Source organism: Pygoscelis adeliae, unplaced genomic scaffold (genome assembly GCF_000699105.1).
Source record: "Pygoscelis adeliae isolate BGI_AS28 unplaced genomic scaffold, ASM69910v1 Scaffold280, whole genome shotgun sequence".
In the NCBI taxonomy this organism is placed as follows: Eukaryota; Metazoa; Chordata; class Aves; order Sphenisciformes; family Spheniscidae; genus Pygoscelis; species Pygoscelis adeliae.
Window position 1 is genome coordinate 1,365,429 of NW_008823944.1, and position 16,429 is coordinate 1,381,857.

At 42.1% G+C, this 16,429-nt stretch overlaps 2 protein-coding genes across 2 annotated transcripts in view; one reads left to right on the forward strand and one right to left on the reverse strand.

Moving 5' to 3' along the window:
• MYRIP (myosin VIIA and Rab interacting protein) overlaps positions 1–12,693 on the forward strand; it is a 227,491-nt gene extending 214,798 nt beyond the window's left edge. Inside the window, exons 11-16 of the mRNA XM_009321068.1 lie at positions 3,683–3,877; positions 7,841–8,002; positions 9,720–9,824; positions 9,920–9,980; positions 10,793–10,911; positions 11,622–12,693. Coding sequence (XP_009319343.1) covers positions 3,683–3,877; positions 7,841–8,002; positions 9,720–9,824; positions 9,920–9,980; positions 10,793–10,911; positions 11,622–11,654 — 675 coding nt within the window. The 3' untranslated portion in view covers positions 11,655–12,693. The remainder of the gene's footprint in view (positions 1–3,682; positions 3,878–7,840; positions 8,003–9,719; positions 9,825–9,919; positions 9,981–10,792; positions 10,912–11,621) is intronic.
• Positions 12,694–15,802: 3,109 nt separating this feature from the next.
• PRLH (prolactin releasing hormone) overlaps positions 15,803–16,429 on the reverse strand; it is a 2,509-nt gene continuing 1,882 nt past the window's right edge. Inside the window, exon 2 of the mRNA XM_009321078.1 lies at positions 15,803–16,392. Coding sequence (XP_009319353.1) covers positions 16,214–16,392 — 179 coding nt within the window. The 3' untranslated portion in view covers positions 15,803–16,213. The remainder of the gene's footprint in view (positions 16,393–16,429) is intronic.

Consider the following 16,429-nt stretch of genomic DNA (forward strand, 5'->3'; position numbering starts at 1 on the left):
AAACAAAGGAAATTATCTGCAGCATCAGCAGGGAAATGAAAGAGAAGGCAGGAGAGAGGGAGATGGCTAACAGCCAGCAAGAGCTAGCTTAGACCACCGAAACCTTGTCTTCAGCAAAACAGGAATCCTTTCCATCTGTCCAACCACACATAGAAATGACAGTAAAGAAGTTTTACAAGATGCTGTTTGTTATATTCAGTACACACAGGCACACATACATGTATATGTGCTCGCACACGCACACTTTTGTAGTATTTTATTGGTTTGAAATCTCTTCCACAAAGAACTCAGGAAATTGAGCATCTCCTTTTGACTGTATCTTTAACATATTTGTGAGCATGGGCATTAATTATCATAAAAAGGATAAATGCATATTTTCTTTGTTCCATTAACCTCTTAATCTCAAATTCAGTAAAAAATGAGATTCTCATAACCAGTACAAACATTCAAATTTGGATCAGCTGCATTGATTTCATTTGGGAGGGGTGGTGTTAATCCAGAAGTAGGGACGCACAGTCAAAATCAGAATGCATCCCAGTGTTCTGAGAAGAATGGTTGTGCTTAGCTTTTCTGCGCTGGATATTTGTAATAGAGATTGCTTTCTGCACCTATCACATCCATATTAGTTCTTTGTCTTGCTTGACAAGACAGATGGGAGAGACTTCATCATGGCATGATAGCTGTCTCTTTGAATCACTTACAGGTGTTAACAGTGACCTTTCCTGCAAGGGCAAGATAAATTAGACAGCCAAGAGATCTTTATAGCTATCTGAAATGTCCACCTACCAGGATGATCTCGGTGTGCGTGTGTCTGTGAATTTTAGGTGATTTTTATATAACCTCATAACTCCTAAGTTTGATGTGGGTGGTCGGGGATGGGAGAGGGTTGTGAAGCGCTAAAACTCCAGGACACTTTTTTTAATTTTTTTTCTTTTTTTTTTTCCTTACACGTGTTAAATAATTATATCTAGAGTAACCCACTAGGTTTGCGAACTGGCCATTTTTGAACATGAGCTGTTTGAACAGCTTTTGACAGCTGCTCAAAAAAGAGGTAGAAATGTATGCAAAAACATTAATAGAGAAACCCCAAACTCCCCGCATGTTGATTTTATGTCTCCCTCAGGCAGACAGTAATTTCTTCTTACTTCTCTGTAAAATGCAGCCCAGGGCAAAGCTGAGTTCTAAATACCCTTTAGCAGAAAACCTTCACAAAGTTTAGATTTAAATACATTGAAATATTGCTTGTGCTCTTAGGTTTTGGGAGATCGACTCTTCAGACATACTCTAAGGAAAATCACTTTTGCTTGCCGTGTATTTCTTTATGGTGTTTAAACTCTAGTGCTCTATCCTTGTTATACTATAAAAGCAGGTATTTCACAAGCTTAAAGAAAAGCTTTATTGTTGTGACTCCTGTGTCTAGCTAGATACCTGCAGGCTAGGATCAAGATATGTTCATTGATGCAAACACTTTATGAACATCCATCTAGCTGCCTTGTGCAATGTTTAATGTGAAGCAAGTCTTTGGTTTTAAAAGTCAAACAGCATCTGCCACTAAGAACTTACCTCAAAATTCTAGAAAAGCTAAAAATCACATTTCTTTTTTGTTGAACTTTTCTTCCCGTATCCATTACGTATTGAGAAGGTAGGGTATTTTACTCAAAATCTTGATTTCATAAAGCTTCATATCACAGAACACTTTACCAGGAAGACAAAAACCAAAAACCCTGTGTTGTGGTAATCGGTCTGTAATAAATGTCAATATGGATTCTCATATTCTGGTATAAGAACACCTTTTTCTAATTTAATTTAATCTTTTTTGGAAATCCATCATTAGCTACAAAGGATAATAAAAAATTTAAGAAATAATGAACACTGAAGTGAGGCTACGGTTCTTGAAATGGAGAACATACATCAGTGAAGATGATGAAGAAAATGTAGTGTCTGGCCTCTATCCTTTTTTGTTCACTACTCATAGGATAGAATAAGAATTAGGTACTTGTAAAAGCAAATAATAAAACAAAGTAACATTGATTTCCTCTTCTGTCCTATAAAATTATTGATCTGTTTTTAACCTAATTGGCACTTGTGAAAATAAATTGAAAAAACAGTAGGCTATTTATGGGGTTCAAGTATTTGTTCTCAGTAAGAGAGTCCTAGTCCTACTTGTTCCAGACTGTGTTCGCTGTCCTAACAAGCTAAAGATCCATGTGCTGTAGCATACTGTATTTGCTTTGTTCTCCTTCTCTTTAATCTCATGTATCTAATTGTTTCTTGTAATTTGGAGAAATAACACTGCTAAAGGTGCCTTAATGTATTGATACACAACAATTGAGTACGCACTGCTAAAAAAGTAGGTTTTCAGTAAAAGTCTTATCTAACATAAAAATGAACAGCTAATTATAGGAAAGAGATAATAAAAGAAGTTTTCCAGTTAAACCCACCAGAGTTTATGTGAAGCAAAGGAATGTTATTTCTCCTATATCCTGCCTAGGAGGCCAGCTGCATATTGATTAATACAATGTTTGCATAACACACAGACATTTTTATCAGTTATACTTTTCTGTACTATAGAATTTACTACATAGAATCCAAAGACTCTCTGTTTTCTCAGTTTTGATCTCAGATATTTTGTTTGTGGAAAAAATTACAGATGGGTGGGCCCCTAATTCACATGCATAAGTATTTGCAGGTTTAAGGAATTAATTAAATTTAGGTCTAAACTTGCCACACTCTCTTTTAGGCAAAGCAGCACTAAAGGTATTGCACATAAATTCAGTGACAGCATTTGTATTGGCTTCAACAAGCTTTGGCTCAATCTCCAAGCTGTATAGTTTGGATGTTGAGCTTGATGCTTGAGGGTACATCAGGTGAAATTTTATTTCATCGTTATAACTCATCAAAGGAGTTGTCTTGAAGCCTAAAGCTCTCTGAGAATCATCGGAATCAGGGTAGTTAATTACAAGTCAGGAATACTGATAAAAAGGCTTACAGTTGTTTAAAAAAAAAAAACACTGGCTAAAACTGCATGTTTTTCCTTGGTATTTGATATAATTTATTTCATAAATATTAAAAAAAGGTAAATTTAAATTTTTTAAGAATCAAGATACAATTGTTTACATGCTTATAGCTCAACCTTTGTTTTTTGGGACTATCATATAATTCATAGCAAACATCTTTGTAAACTGCCATCCTGATAGGGCTGCTGAAGATTGCTCTCCTGTGTTTGCGGCTGCAATGCGATAGCTTCTGTGGATATGGAGACAGATGATTTCACATCCGTTTGCTGGTACCCAAAGAGGAAGATTGTGGTTTAAAACCTGTTTAAAATGCTGTTGCAAAAATAGCCTTATCTAGCTGACTTAGATTTTAAAGCTGGATATTTGTGTGCTCCTTTGAGATAAGATTTGGACCATCCCTCCAGTAGAAATTGTGTTGTGGAAGAATTGCGTGTGTATGTTATTTTGCATGCTGTATCAGTGTGCGTATGTGAAAAAGGGAGGGAGAAAAAGTGAAGTAGATTCCAATTTCATCACACAGTTCTTGCGTCTGTTCACAGCAGTTAGCCAGGTATATTGTTTCAGCATGGCTAAACTTACAGCTATTAGCAAGGTGATTTTACATATTACCCCTCTGTGCTAATTTAATGCTGTTGTTTTCTCTGTCTACTCTTGTAACAAAACAGAAGTACTCTGCTGTCTCTCTCTGCAACATATCTACAGAGGTCCTGAAAGTCATCAATGCCACTGAAGAACTGATAGCAGAATCCACTGGTCCCTGTGATTTCCCAGCTGACGTTCAGGACAGAGGAAGAGGGACGTTCCCACTGGGGACGGACCCCATCAGACTCGATGAGCAGCTCACCACACTGGAAGAAAACGTAAGAACATGAACCAGTACATGAAAGTGTCACATGTGTCAGCGAGTGTACCTATGTGTGTGTGCCAACTGGAAAGGGAAAGCGCGTAGGCAGCATCGGTGGATATTCAGAATTAATTTTGGGTTATTAAACAAATACACAAACAGAACAAAAAAATCCTATTTCAAAGGGGTACTCAGCTGTGTTGTTGGGGGGTTTTTAATGTGTGCTTTAAAACATTTGGGGGAGGGGGCAAGTTGGATGTGTTGAGTTTTACAACTAAGTTTAGAATCCCTACCTCAAAAGTTAACTTAAGCCCTCTGACCCTCTGTGGCTGCGCAGCTGCGCCATGCCTTGCTGAAACTACATGTCTCCAAGTCCCAGCACAGCCTCGTTATTGTAAGGACAGGTAGGGGCAAGCATGTCCCCAGTCACACAGAGAAAAATGGAGGAGCTCTTCTTCCACCCACACTTCCCCAGCATACTGCGCTGAGCACCCAGGGAGCGGAGCTGCCTGCTGCACTGTTAAAAAGAGCAGGCTGGAGGAGCCGAATTGAACAAACATTTCTGTTTGGCCACATCTGAATCACCCATCCTTTTTCATAAGTACCTGTCATCTGCAAGGAAGAGTGTAATGCTGAATCATAGAGGGAAGTCACTACTCATTGGAAATTTTTATGCATCCACTTAATGGAGTTGGTACACTTGTAACTTTCGATTTTCTCTTCTTCCCATATTTAACTGATTACATTTCAGGGATTTTTCCCTTCATTAGGAGCTCTTAAAGATCTCGTAGGAATCTGGGCTGTCCCATTATAACATCCTGATCAATTCAAGAAAATAGATCCTGGTTTTCTTTAGCTCCGGAAAATTTTCAGACGGAATCTCTTCTTGGGGGTAAAAAAGTCAGTTTCCTCCACAGAAACACACTTCCACAACAGCCCCAGGCTAGGGACTGAAGGGGAGATAATCCATGGCAATAACAGCCACTCCTGGCACTGGGCCTGTCCTACTCCAGAGCCCTCCCACCAGTCCCACAACTCCCCAGGCCCTCTCACCACACCTTTTCTGAGCCCAAATCTCCCAGCCCTGCTTCGGATTGGAGGTTTCCAAGCTAGATCTTGCCCTTCCTAACTTCATCTGCTCCAAAACCTTTTCCATCTCAGAGCTTTCCCCCTGCCCACACCAACAGGATGCCCTCCAACCCACCCCAGAGCACCTTCACTCCTCTCCAACCAGATCCCGGTCATAACCTGACCTCCAAACTGCTCCTTCCCACCTCTGCTCAGCCTTCCCAGGCATCCTGCTGTGCTAGCTGGATGTTCCTGCTCCTGCTCTCTCCCACACACCGTCCTGATTGCTGGCATCTCCTGCCCGCCATCATGGGGCACCATAGACACCTGAGCCTGCCCTGCCACAGAGCTCTTCACACAGCGGCCATGCTCCCAGCTCCTCACTGGGAGGGGAACTCAAAACAAACAAGCAAAATAGGCTTGGGAGTCCTCCCCAGTGGGGCTAGGAGGGCAGGACGGGAGGATGTGTCCAGGAGACACTGGACGTGTGGTGGCTCAGACATGGCCCTCTGCAGAATGGCGAAGGCTTCCCATAGCAGTTGCTGCTCTAGTGCCCGGAGAAGGGTATAACTTGAGCTTGCGACGAGCAAAGTGCCTTCTTCATGCCACCTACTGTGATATCCATTTCATTCTTACACGACAGACACACCCCTACAACAACTTCTAGTTGAGTTTGATTAATTTTTTTCAGAATAATAGAAGTAGGTAGATGGAGATTTTCTCCCCCATGAAATACTGAAGCATCCTAGCTCCACACACCAGAGAATGCATTTGTCAGGAGAGTGAATACAGAACGAAAATCCAAGTCCAGGCTGGACCACATCTTTAGAAAAACTAAGAAATTCCTCAGGAGGACAGAGAGCAATTTGGGGAGAGTTCCTCCCATATTTTTTCTGTGGAGAACTGTGTTGTAAACTATCTGAGGTGCGTTTTTTTCCCCAGTTACACTCCGACAATCTCTCCCGTCCTTGTGGAGCTTTGGCATCTGTGGTGCCGTGGCCCCTAGGCATTCATTTGGGCCAAGCATTTCTCACTGAGCAGGGACTGGGCACTGAGGCAGAGCATTTCTTGCTGTGACGTTGCCCTCCTTGCAGCATATCCCTGGTTTAGCTTCTCTCAATTCCCTGCATAATTCATAAGGTATCCAGCTCAGCCTTGCTGTGTCCGCACACTACATCTTTCTCTGCCCCACACAGGATTGAAGGAGATGGCAAAACTTCATAGTTTCAAGATTTCACCACCACGCTCCATAGCAGAATTAAAGAGCCTTTAGAAATCCAGGAATTCGTAACTTTGTCTAGTGCAGCTGGGGGCATATCTGCATGCAGCACACCCTCTTTGCAGCAAATTTTGGAAGAGGATCTGGGTATATATAGACACTTTGCTCATTTTTGCTCTCTGTAGCATTTCAGGGACTCTGCATGCATCAGTGGGGAGAATGTAGAGCCACCTGTACCAGCACAAGGTCGGGTGGGTTTTAGTGGAAGCTGTGCATACCTAAGTGATAGTAAAATAAGTCTCCACAATCTAAATGTGAATGTATGCATAAGGACATAATATAGCGGAGACCTGCAAGTACCCCATTGCTGTTTGGAAGCACAACAATTGTTCAGGTAAAGAGAATACTCTTTAGAAAAATCTTTTATTTAGATCTAGCTGGCAAATGTTCAATAAAATTAAAATCTAACAAATGTAGGGGCTGATTGAATTACAAAAACATTGATGACCTTCCCTTCCCACATTTTTCTATCAGTCCTATTTTCTTTAGATTTTTTTCCCCCCTCTTGAAAAGTACAACTTACTGAGCAGAGAATTTTGGCACAGCATTTAAATGCATCTTTTCTTTAACTTTCTAAAGATGTTTCTGTTCATAATGTTCCTTTTTCTTCTTTCTCTGAGCTTTTAGACGTGATAGGGAAATTAAAAAAATCACCTTTTAATCTGAAGTGGCTGTGGTATGTCGCACCACAAAGGTGTATCATTTAAATGAATGGAAAGAATAATTAAAACCCGCAAAAGCAGGAGCATTTCTATTTAAATCAGCATGTTAACTTTATGGCCCACCTGTGTCTCCAAGTACTTCAGCAAAGATGTTAAATAAGATCACTTACTTGCCCTGGGTACATTTTTCAAAGATTTCATGCCTGCAGTTAGACTGTGGTCTTACAAGATGCAGTTCATACAAGATGTAGTGAATTTGTTTCTTAGCAAAGTCACATACATGAAAAAAATGTATATACATTTACACTTTGAAACAACTGATACAAAAGAAAAAAAAAACTATTGCAAGCAATTAAGAAACAATAATAAAATGAAAAATAATGAAAAGTAAACACTTACTTAAATCTTAATCTAGTCATTCTCCACCACCATTCTCCAGGTTTTGGCTGCTGTATATTTGGGTGAGAGCAGGATGGGATGGAAAACTGTGTTGTACATGTAAGCGCAGTTACTCTAGAAGAAGTTAATTACCATATGCTGCTGAAGAGTTATTCTTACAGAGTTTTGATTGCCAGAAGGCATTAGGCATGTTTCAGTAAGCACAGTTTTACATATCTGTTGGCTTCCCCTTGTAGACTTCAGGGTTTTTGTTACGCAATTGAATATCAAAACTTGATAAGCAAACTTTTCAGTTTGGGTTTTTTTTGGTGGTGAATCTGGAACAAATCTGTTTTGGAATACCATTGTAGCATCTATGAAATTTGGAGTTCAGCCACCTCACGCCACCCTTCTCCTTGTGGATGTGTATTTTGAGATTATTGCCCCATGACTTTCCTCTGCCAGGTAAGTCTCCCTGGAGTGGGTTAGCAAGGAGGGAAGCTCAAAGGCATCATGGAAGATGTAGTCTGCTCAAACCTCCGTGCCCACAAAACCCAAATCACTGACACCTCTCCCTGCCTTGGCCCTGCAGGTGTACTTGACAGCCAGCACGGTGTACGGGCTGGAGGGGCAGCTGACCAACCTGGAGGACGCCGCACGCAAGATCAACAGTGTTACTGCAGAATCTGAGCTGGCTGATCTGGAGGATCAGGTGGCCACAGCAGCCGCCCAGGTTCATCACGCGGAGCTTCAGGTGAGGACAGTGGCTCCTCCGTACCTCCAGGTTTCACACTGCCTTGCCTAGCGCTTACCTTTTGTCCACACACACTTACTTTCGATATTCTTTTGTACCGCAGTGGACTGATGATCCAAGGATGCTGACTGCATCACAGGAGCTGAGCAAAGCTTAACCGAGACGCGTAACTCAGCCCAGCCAGATGTACTGCATTTGCTTGTTTCTTCCCCCAGCTTGTTATCAGACATGGGAGTGCAACAGCCTGTTACTGCAATACTAATACTGAAGCTGCTCCTTGGTGCCAGGCAGCTTACATGATGCACTCTGTGTCACAGGCGTGGCTGTGGTCAGACTGCAAATACAGTCTCAGGCAGTTTATCTAATCAGCAGATTGTCAAGCACTTTCTGAAAGAAGCCAGTGTCAGTACCGTCCTACCGAAAAAGGCCGAGGGCAGCCAGCCGCTGAGCCAAGCACAGAGCCTAGCACTTGCAAGCCTGCCTTGGGATTTAGCAGCACACGTCCCAGCCAAAAGGCAATTGCTCTTGTGGGCTGCGATCTAGTGTCTCTCTAGTGGGCTCCAGAAAGTCTGGGGCTCGGAAGAGAACATCGTGATCTGGTGCTAAAAGCTGAACAAGGTAACCCTGCCAGAGAGCTCAAGGGGATAACGCTGCTAGCAACTCACTGCCAGTGATTTCACTGACCAGTTTGTGCCAAGTGAGACAGTCTGACCTGCCTGTGCCAGGCTTTAATGGGAAGTACTTGGTTATTTTACTCAGCAGTAGCATGCTCAATTTAGGACTGAGCAAAGATCTGAGAGCCTGACATCTCTCTGATGTCAGAAGTGCACTGCTGCACTAGATGGCAAACTGGCAGTGATATTTTGTTGGCTTCGGTCATTATTTTATGGTAAATACATTAATGGTGGTGAGATGTGAGGAGGAGAGAGGCCTAAGCTATGCAAGGAGGATGACAAAGAGGCCAGCTGAAGGTCTTCTGCAGAGTGAACAGCTTCAGGTGTCATCATGAATCAGGAGTCGGGTTATATATCTGACTCCTTTGACACTTCTGTCCCTTTTGGCAACATTTGTTTCCGCTAGTCTCAACATCAGCCTACTTTCCCCCCAGATGTTTGCTTTCTTGGACTTTTGTTTTTCCTAGCAATTTGTTTTCCATTGAGTGGTTTTATATAGTGTGTACCTGCATTTATGCATGTTTGTGTTTAACATACACATACACTTAAATTATAAATATTTAAGATCAAATGTTTAGATTGTGTGATGGAGGATGTACTTTGCATGTGCATGAAATTATTTCTGAATTAGGAAATGTGTCCTACAAAGCCATTCTCTGAATGTAGCCTTCGAAAAACACAGCTTGAATGAACTTGGGATTATGCAGCTAAATGTAACTGGGAGATAGCAGACAGGGTTTTCTCTCCTCTGTTCTTTTTTTCCTTAAAAGGAGTAAAAGGCGTCTTCCTTGGAGTCACGTGGTAGGTTGGGTTGTTCTTTTACTCCATCTTTACTAACAAATTAAGCCCCTTTTAACATCAGGCCTAAAGAATACAAGAAAGTGTCAGAATTGCTGAAGAAGTTAGCCATCTGCTTATATTTTTTGAGTAAATAGAATTTGTCTGGGGGAGGGATATATTTTAGTAGTGGCATCCACAGTAATTTTAAAACTTCTTTTTCCCCCTCCCCATCTGTCTGTCTCTCTCTTTTATTTTCTTTGAAGATTTCAGATATTGAGAGCAGAATATCAGCTCTCACTGTTGCAGGCTTGAACGTGGCTCCATGTGTTCGCCTGACAAGGAAACGGGATCAAAAGCAAACAAACCAGGTGCCAGAACATTATGTAGTATTCAAAAATACATTGGGGAAATCTTGCCTCTTTTTCTGTAATGGAGTTGAGTAACGCGTATGTGTTGTTTACAGATGCATACAATAGACACATCAAGACAGCAGAGGAGAAAACTTCCAGCTCCACCAATAAAAGGTGCACTTAAGTTGTCATACATTATAGAGAGAGTGTCTCTCTTTGTAAGGTTCAATATAGTGTACAGTTCAGTGAAGTAGGGGAAAGATTAAGTTTTGAAATGATCAGAGAAAGCCTAAACGTGTCCACCCTCCTCGTTGCCCATTGTACTTGCATTACATAACATATCCATTTGTCACATTAAAAAGCATCACCACTTTGTCTTTCCATGGAAGTTGTGACAGTGGCAAATTGATAGGAGCAGAAGCAGAAGGCTGGGAAAAGCAAATGAGAAATGCTGACTACTTGTCCTGCAGCAGGGACACTGCTACTCTGGCATGCCCGGGGTTAGGCTGTGAGGCCCAAGCAGTTGCAGTGTTTAATTAACAAAAAGCCAGTTGCCACCCTTCACAACCCACTGTTGCTTTCTTAAAGCCTGTGTCTGCTGATTTCAGTCCATATGATGTGGCTCAGTGATGTTCCTGCTATGTTAGGGTATGGCTGTGAATTGGCTTTATAAATAAAGTTTTTTCTTTCATGTTTTCACTTTTTTTTTTTAACCCCGCAGTGCATTATCTCTGACAATTCTAGGGCCTGCTTCACCTTGCATTATTCTTGTTTTACTCTTGTGTAATTCCACTGATTGACATGGCCTCAAACTTTAATAAATTTGGAGTGTCACAGCCTGCTGTTTTTCATTTAAATTAAATCCAGCTTTCCTCTTACGTCTTAGGGGAAGTTTTGTCTCTCTAGAAGCTGTGACTCTTCAGGAGTATTGTTACATCTGCTTCAATCTGTTATGTGAAAAATCTCCCTTTTTGTATTTTTCCCAGGTGAAAAAATAGATGGTTCTCCAGTTACCACTGTCAGAACGTTTAACAGAAACTTCATGCTTCAAGGATCTCTAACACAAAGAACTGAAGAGAGGAAAAGCACTGCCAAGGACTTAATGGTAAACTCATTACAGATGTTTTTAAAACTGCTGTTAAAAGCAGTAAATAGAGAGCGAGCGATATCTGTGTAGGCAGTTATATTTCAGCATCTTCACAAAACTTCTCTTAATAGTTTGGAAAAAAAATAGAGACCGCTGAGGCAGCTCTGAACAAATACGACCAACGTCCTTGGAAGCTGTCTGACTATATGCCATAGTATAGCAGCTGTGCAGTCCTGAATGTCAGCCTGTGTGAATGTATTCTGGCTGTCAGGTCTCCAGGAATGTGCTACCCTCATTTAAAAAAAAAACAAAAACCAAACCAAAACAAAACAAAAACTAGTGGTCCCCTGCAATTCAGACTTCTGAACCAGAACCTCACGAACCAGCTGCGCGCTGTAACTCAGCAGGTGAGTTGAATCTCACTAATTTTTGAGACGTGTGACGTGTTCAAAGGTTACCTAAGTGGAATTTAAGGGGTAGATAGGCCATGCATTGGCTCTGCAGGGTTTGAACAAATAGGCTTTACCATACAGCTGTCAATCATTTCTTCTAGAGCAGCTGTAGAAGGATAAGGAAAAAAGCTGACTCTCCCGAAGCAGTCTGCCACCAGATATGTGGAAAACAGGCAGGGAGGCGAGAAGGGGAAGGACCTGGCTCCCTAGAAGCTTCTGCAAGCTTGTTTTGTGTTTTGCTCATGTTTTTTTCTTTCCTGTCCCTCTCTTTTCTAGGAACCTGCTATAGGATCTGCTGTGATGTACTAAACTTAGACCTCCCTACTGCCAATAACACACTGCCTAAGGCTGTACACTAGAGTGCCTTTACTTAACAGCCATTGTGTATGTCCAGCTGAAAATGGACCCTCAAGAACCCACAATGCCTCAGTTATAGGGCTTCGTTTGGATACCTCACTGAGAAAGCTGTCCAAGTCTTCAGCATTGTGGTCTGCTAAAGGAAACTCTGCCTTAAAGTTCTCACAAGACTCTAGAAAGGATGCTGAGTTTCAAAAGCAAGGCTCCACATTTTAAGATGCACTTTTTCTCCCCATTGATTGTACTAAAATATGTCGTCTTTGAACTGCAGTATGTTTTTGTAGACTCAGTCAATCATAATTATAGGCCAATATTTCATACAAAAAGAAAGAACAAAGCAGACCTGTGATCCATATTTGCTGGCCTCTTACTATTCACGTAGGCATCCATCTTGCCGAGCAATAAGACCAACTCTGTGCAGTGTATGCTGCTTTTCAGCTGCGTGGTGGGAGTGGAGATTCAGCATACCTAGCTCTGCTCCCAGTGAGTCAGTGGAAGTTTTGACAGGGTTTGTAGGAGGAGGTGCGATGTGCAAAGACTTCTCTCTTCACTGAGGGTATGTTTGGCAGAGTTAATGTTCTAGCTCCAGAGCTAGGTATTTTGCTCTTGGCAGCAGGGGGGACATGGATGTCACCTTGAGCCGTGAATTGGTGGCAGCACATGTGGACCAGATGTCTGTTGGGTTACGATCCTGGCATCTGGAAATATCTGAACACTGCTGTGAAACCCACACCTTTGTATGTCTCGTTCTCCTTGATAGCATTGTCCGCTTGGTGGTGTCCAACCACGCTGTAGTTCAGAATAAATTCTGGCCAAATCTCTAAGATTGGAAAAAGGAAGTAAAAGCATTGTGGATGAGATCTCTGCTGACTGGCTGCTGGTTGTAGGGTGGCTGCAACCTGTAAGAGATTCCCTTCTGCAGTTTCCTGGCTTTTCTGAGGAGGAGGAAAATGTGCCCCAGATGTCTCTTCCTTTACCACCCTGTAGCCAACGTGGAGTAGCTGGGGCCTGCACTGGTGCCATGTGCACCCCGCTACCATTGGACCACTCTGAATTAGATTGTGAATAGTAAAATTTCTTCCTCCGTTTCTTGAGACCTTTGAAAGGTCAGCCAAACTGGAAGGCCCTTGAGCAGATGCCCAGGAGGGAAGATGCAGCTTACAGGGTGTGCCTCTTACCCTTTTTAGGGAGGACCTTGCCAATTTGTGGTACTTTTTGCTCTGAAGAATACAAAGGAGGTCGTTAGAGGAGGTGATAAGTCCCTGACTCCCTTATCTTCCACACAAAGTGCAGAGCAGGTACCCAAATGCAGACTGGGTTGATGTGAAACTGGGTTGATGTGAAACGTGCTGTGAAGGAGGGCGTGGGCTGGCAGGTTCCCCCTCAGCATGAAGGAGTGGTGAGCTCTCCCGAGAGCAGCGCGTACCAGGGAAGGGGGAGAGCTGCTCCGTTCCCCTGCGCTCCCAGCCAACACCCACTAGCAGAGTGCTGCACATTACCTGCCACGCGGCAGGAAAGCAGTCCCCTGGGACATCAGGCCATGAAACGTCTATGGTTGGGCAAATATGAGCAAAACCGGGCAAATTTCCTGGCGAGGCTGGATTTAGGGGGTCGGGTGGGGAAGGTAAGGAATGGCTGGATGGGACGGTTGGAAAAACAGTGTCAGTTGCAAATCTGCCACCCACATTTGACATCGGACATCGAGCTTGTCAGTAAACTGATGTCCAGCTGCACGTAAGGAATCCTCAGAATAAACACAACCATCTTCCCACCTAGAATACAAAAGCGTCGCTCCATCCCTTCGAGGAATTTCCATCTGCCCAAGATCTGACTTGATGTGTTCATTCTGTGTGAAATTATGCCTTCTTTTACTCTCACACAATACTAGTTCTCTGGAATTGGTTTGCACAGATGTGAGGGCAGAATTTGGCCCACTCTGTTTAATATATAAATATATATGTAAAACAAATAGATTTTATTTATATATGCAATCCAGTAAAGGAGATTAAACAGAGTAGGATGCCTAGCAATTTTTTTGTTATCCAGTCTCCTCCCCCTTCCTTGACTGTTCTCGTGTATGTATACAAGACATTCCCAGGTTCTGGTTTATGCAGGTATGCGTGTTATGAAATGTCATTAATGGTGGTTGGTCTACATATTCGTCTAATAAATAATAACTAATATTGTGTATGTAATATCAATACAGAAATGACTAATTTTAATAGCATAACTCTTTGGCTTTTGTTCTGTTAGTGTGATTTAAACAAGCCAACAAAGTTTGGAATAGGTTGTTTTCCTTAAGAGGCATGAAAAGCAACTATTATCGTGTTACAATGTTAAAATATTCAGTCTTCTTTGACAGAAAAATGTGTACTGTGTAGGCATTGAAAAAAAAAAAAAAAAAAAAAAAAAGAAAAAAAAATCCCACCTGCTATAAGGCATTTGAATTTTTACAAATGTTTATTGTGCCAAATATGTGCAAAGATATAATTTACTGTTTTAAAAAAATCATAAAAGCATATGTTATAGCACACAAAGAATTATTTTGTCATCAAGTGATTTCAATCTTTAGTGTTTATATTTAGATTAATTTTTATAAATGAAAATATTTTAATGGGTAAAATGAAGACTATATGATCTATTTGATTAAGTCTGAGTGAATATTAAGCTTGCCTTGTTGTCGTTATCTGCATACTCACCGAGAATTATTGTCAAGAGTAAAAGAGTAAAAGCAATTTATGAAAAGAATGCCTTTTCAAGGACTTGATTCATAAAGAAAAACCAAAAGTTCTTCTCTGTTGTTTGGATTTATGTGCACTTCGGCCAGGAAGCGTGCAGAACGTGCTGCCGCGCTCAGAGCTCAGGTGCTGCCTCTCCACAAATGACCCGTCCCCCGTTAAACCCGGGAGAGACCTGCAACTCCGCAGAATTACCCCGGCTAGCTGAGGGGAGGAACGCAGGTTAACGCACTCGGTTCAGATTTTTCCCACTGGGGCTGGGGCGGGAGGGATCCTGTTAGGGACATTTGATGGTTAGCCTTCTCCAAGCTGTCGAGTGGGTTGGGCGAAGTACCCTCTCAGGCGGAATTTCTGTAACTCTCACTGGGGTCGCTACAAAATGACAAGCTGAGCCAGAACCCTGCTGATAGTCTAGTATTTCCAAAGTCACATGCGACGAACGCTGATCAAAATATTTCTTAATCAGCCTATTTTCTCCACCATGAGGGCATTCATTTAAACTGGCATGTTTTAAGTAACACTTTGGGTGTTATATGTTGTATTATAAATAGGAGTAACTACCTTATTATAATAAAAATCCACTCCTTGCTGAGAGACCATTTGCAAAGAGAAAGAAAGGGTTAAATTAACTGCAACGATTAATTCAACCGCTGCAAAGTTTTAGCAGTAATTCTAACGAAGCACAACTAGAAGTGCACGTTCATTCTAATTCGTCTTTTGCAGAATGATTCCTGGCCTGGATTCAGCTGTCAGTCATTAGCTAAATTGTAAACTCCCTTTTTTGGGACATAAGCCATAGATTAAACTCCATTCGAATATTATTGCTGGTAATAGTTTTTAATCAAGATTAAACATATTGTAAGTAACACTTCTTATAAAATGAATATAACAAAGTTAATTACCACGGCAGATGTGAGTATTGAGCCGCAGCCCCGGGCTTATTGATGTGGACTAATGCAGTAGACGGTACATCGCTTGTGATCCTCAACGAGTGACTTCAGCTTGATCAGAGAGTGTACTTACAAACAACTACATTGTTTTAAAGGGAATCAGCTAGTCTAGGCCCTTACCCCTTTTGGATAGTGGTGCATGATTACGTGCAGTAGGCACAAAACTACTCTGAGGAGTTTAATTAGCCAATTTTATTATTTTTCCTTCAGCAGGGAGAAAATACTTATCTTTGATAGAAGCTCCTTTTTGTTCATTACTATATCTCTCCAGCAGTACAGGAAGAAGCATAAAGAGGCAGAAGTTCAGGCCTACGTTCCTGCGAGTGGCTGTTAACAGTCCATATAAAAACTACACACAGAGCACCAGCATTTCGTGCTGTTAATGCAGGCACATTAAAAATTAGCGAGAGCCTTTTTTCTTTCTTCCAACCATTGCTTTTTATTTTTACATATCAACAGCCATTGACGTTGACATGTGACGGGAAGGCTTCACGATACACTTAACACTGCAGAGTTTAAATCCCAGCACAAAAGCTGTGTGGTTTTTGGATAAACCTAACGTTACAGTGAACAGCATCGAGGGATTGGTGGGGATGTAAGACAAAGAAACATTTTTATAAGCTATGGTTGCACTCAGTGCTAGTGTCCATGCGTTGTCTTTTACCTGCACCCTGAATATGTTTCTTTTTGAAGGAACTTGCACACGGAGCAGAAAGAGCAGCAGCGTGGGATCGCTAGCCAAAAGCGGAACTGGAGGTCTGAGATGCAGGGGAGGGTGCAATTCCAAGAGCAGAGGTTGGGTCACCGCCTCAGGGAATGGGGATCACCAGTCGTTGTCTTCTGTGTCCGACACTTTTTGCTCCCACAAAGCGTTCAAGATGAAATCCAGGTGCCTGCTCAAAGGCCTCAGGCTGCCACGGCTGCTTTTCAGCTGCCTCTTCCCGAACCGGCCGATGGGGCGAACGCCACGGCCCACGTACCAAAAAGGATCGATCTCAGGACCTGGAATTCAAGGCAGTTGGTGAAGCATCTACCACTC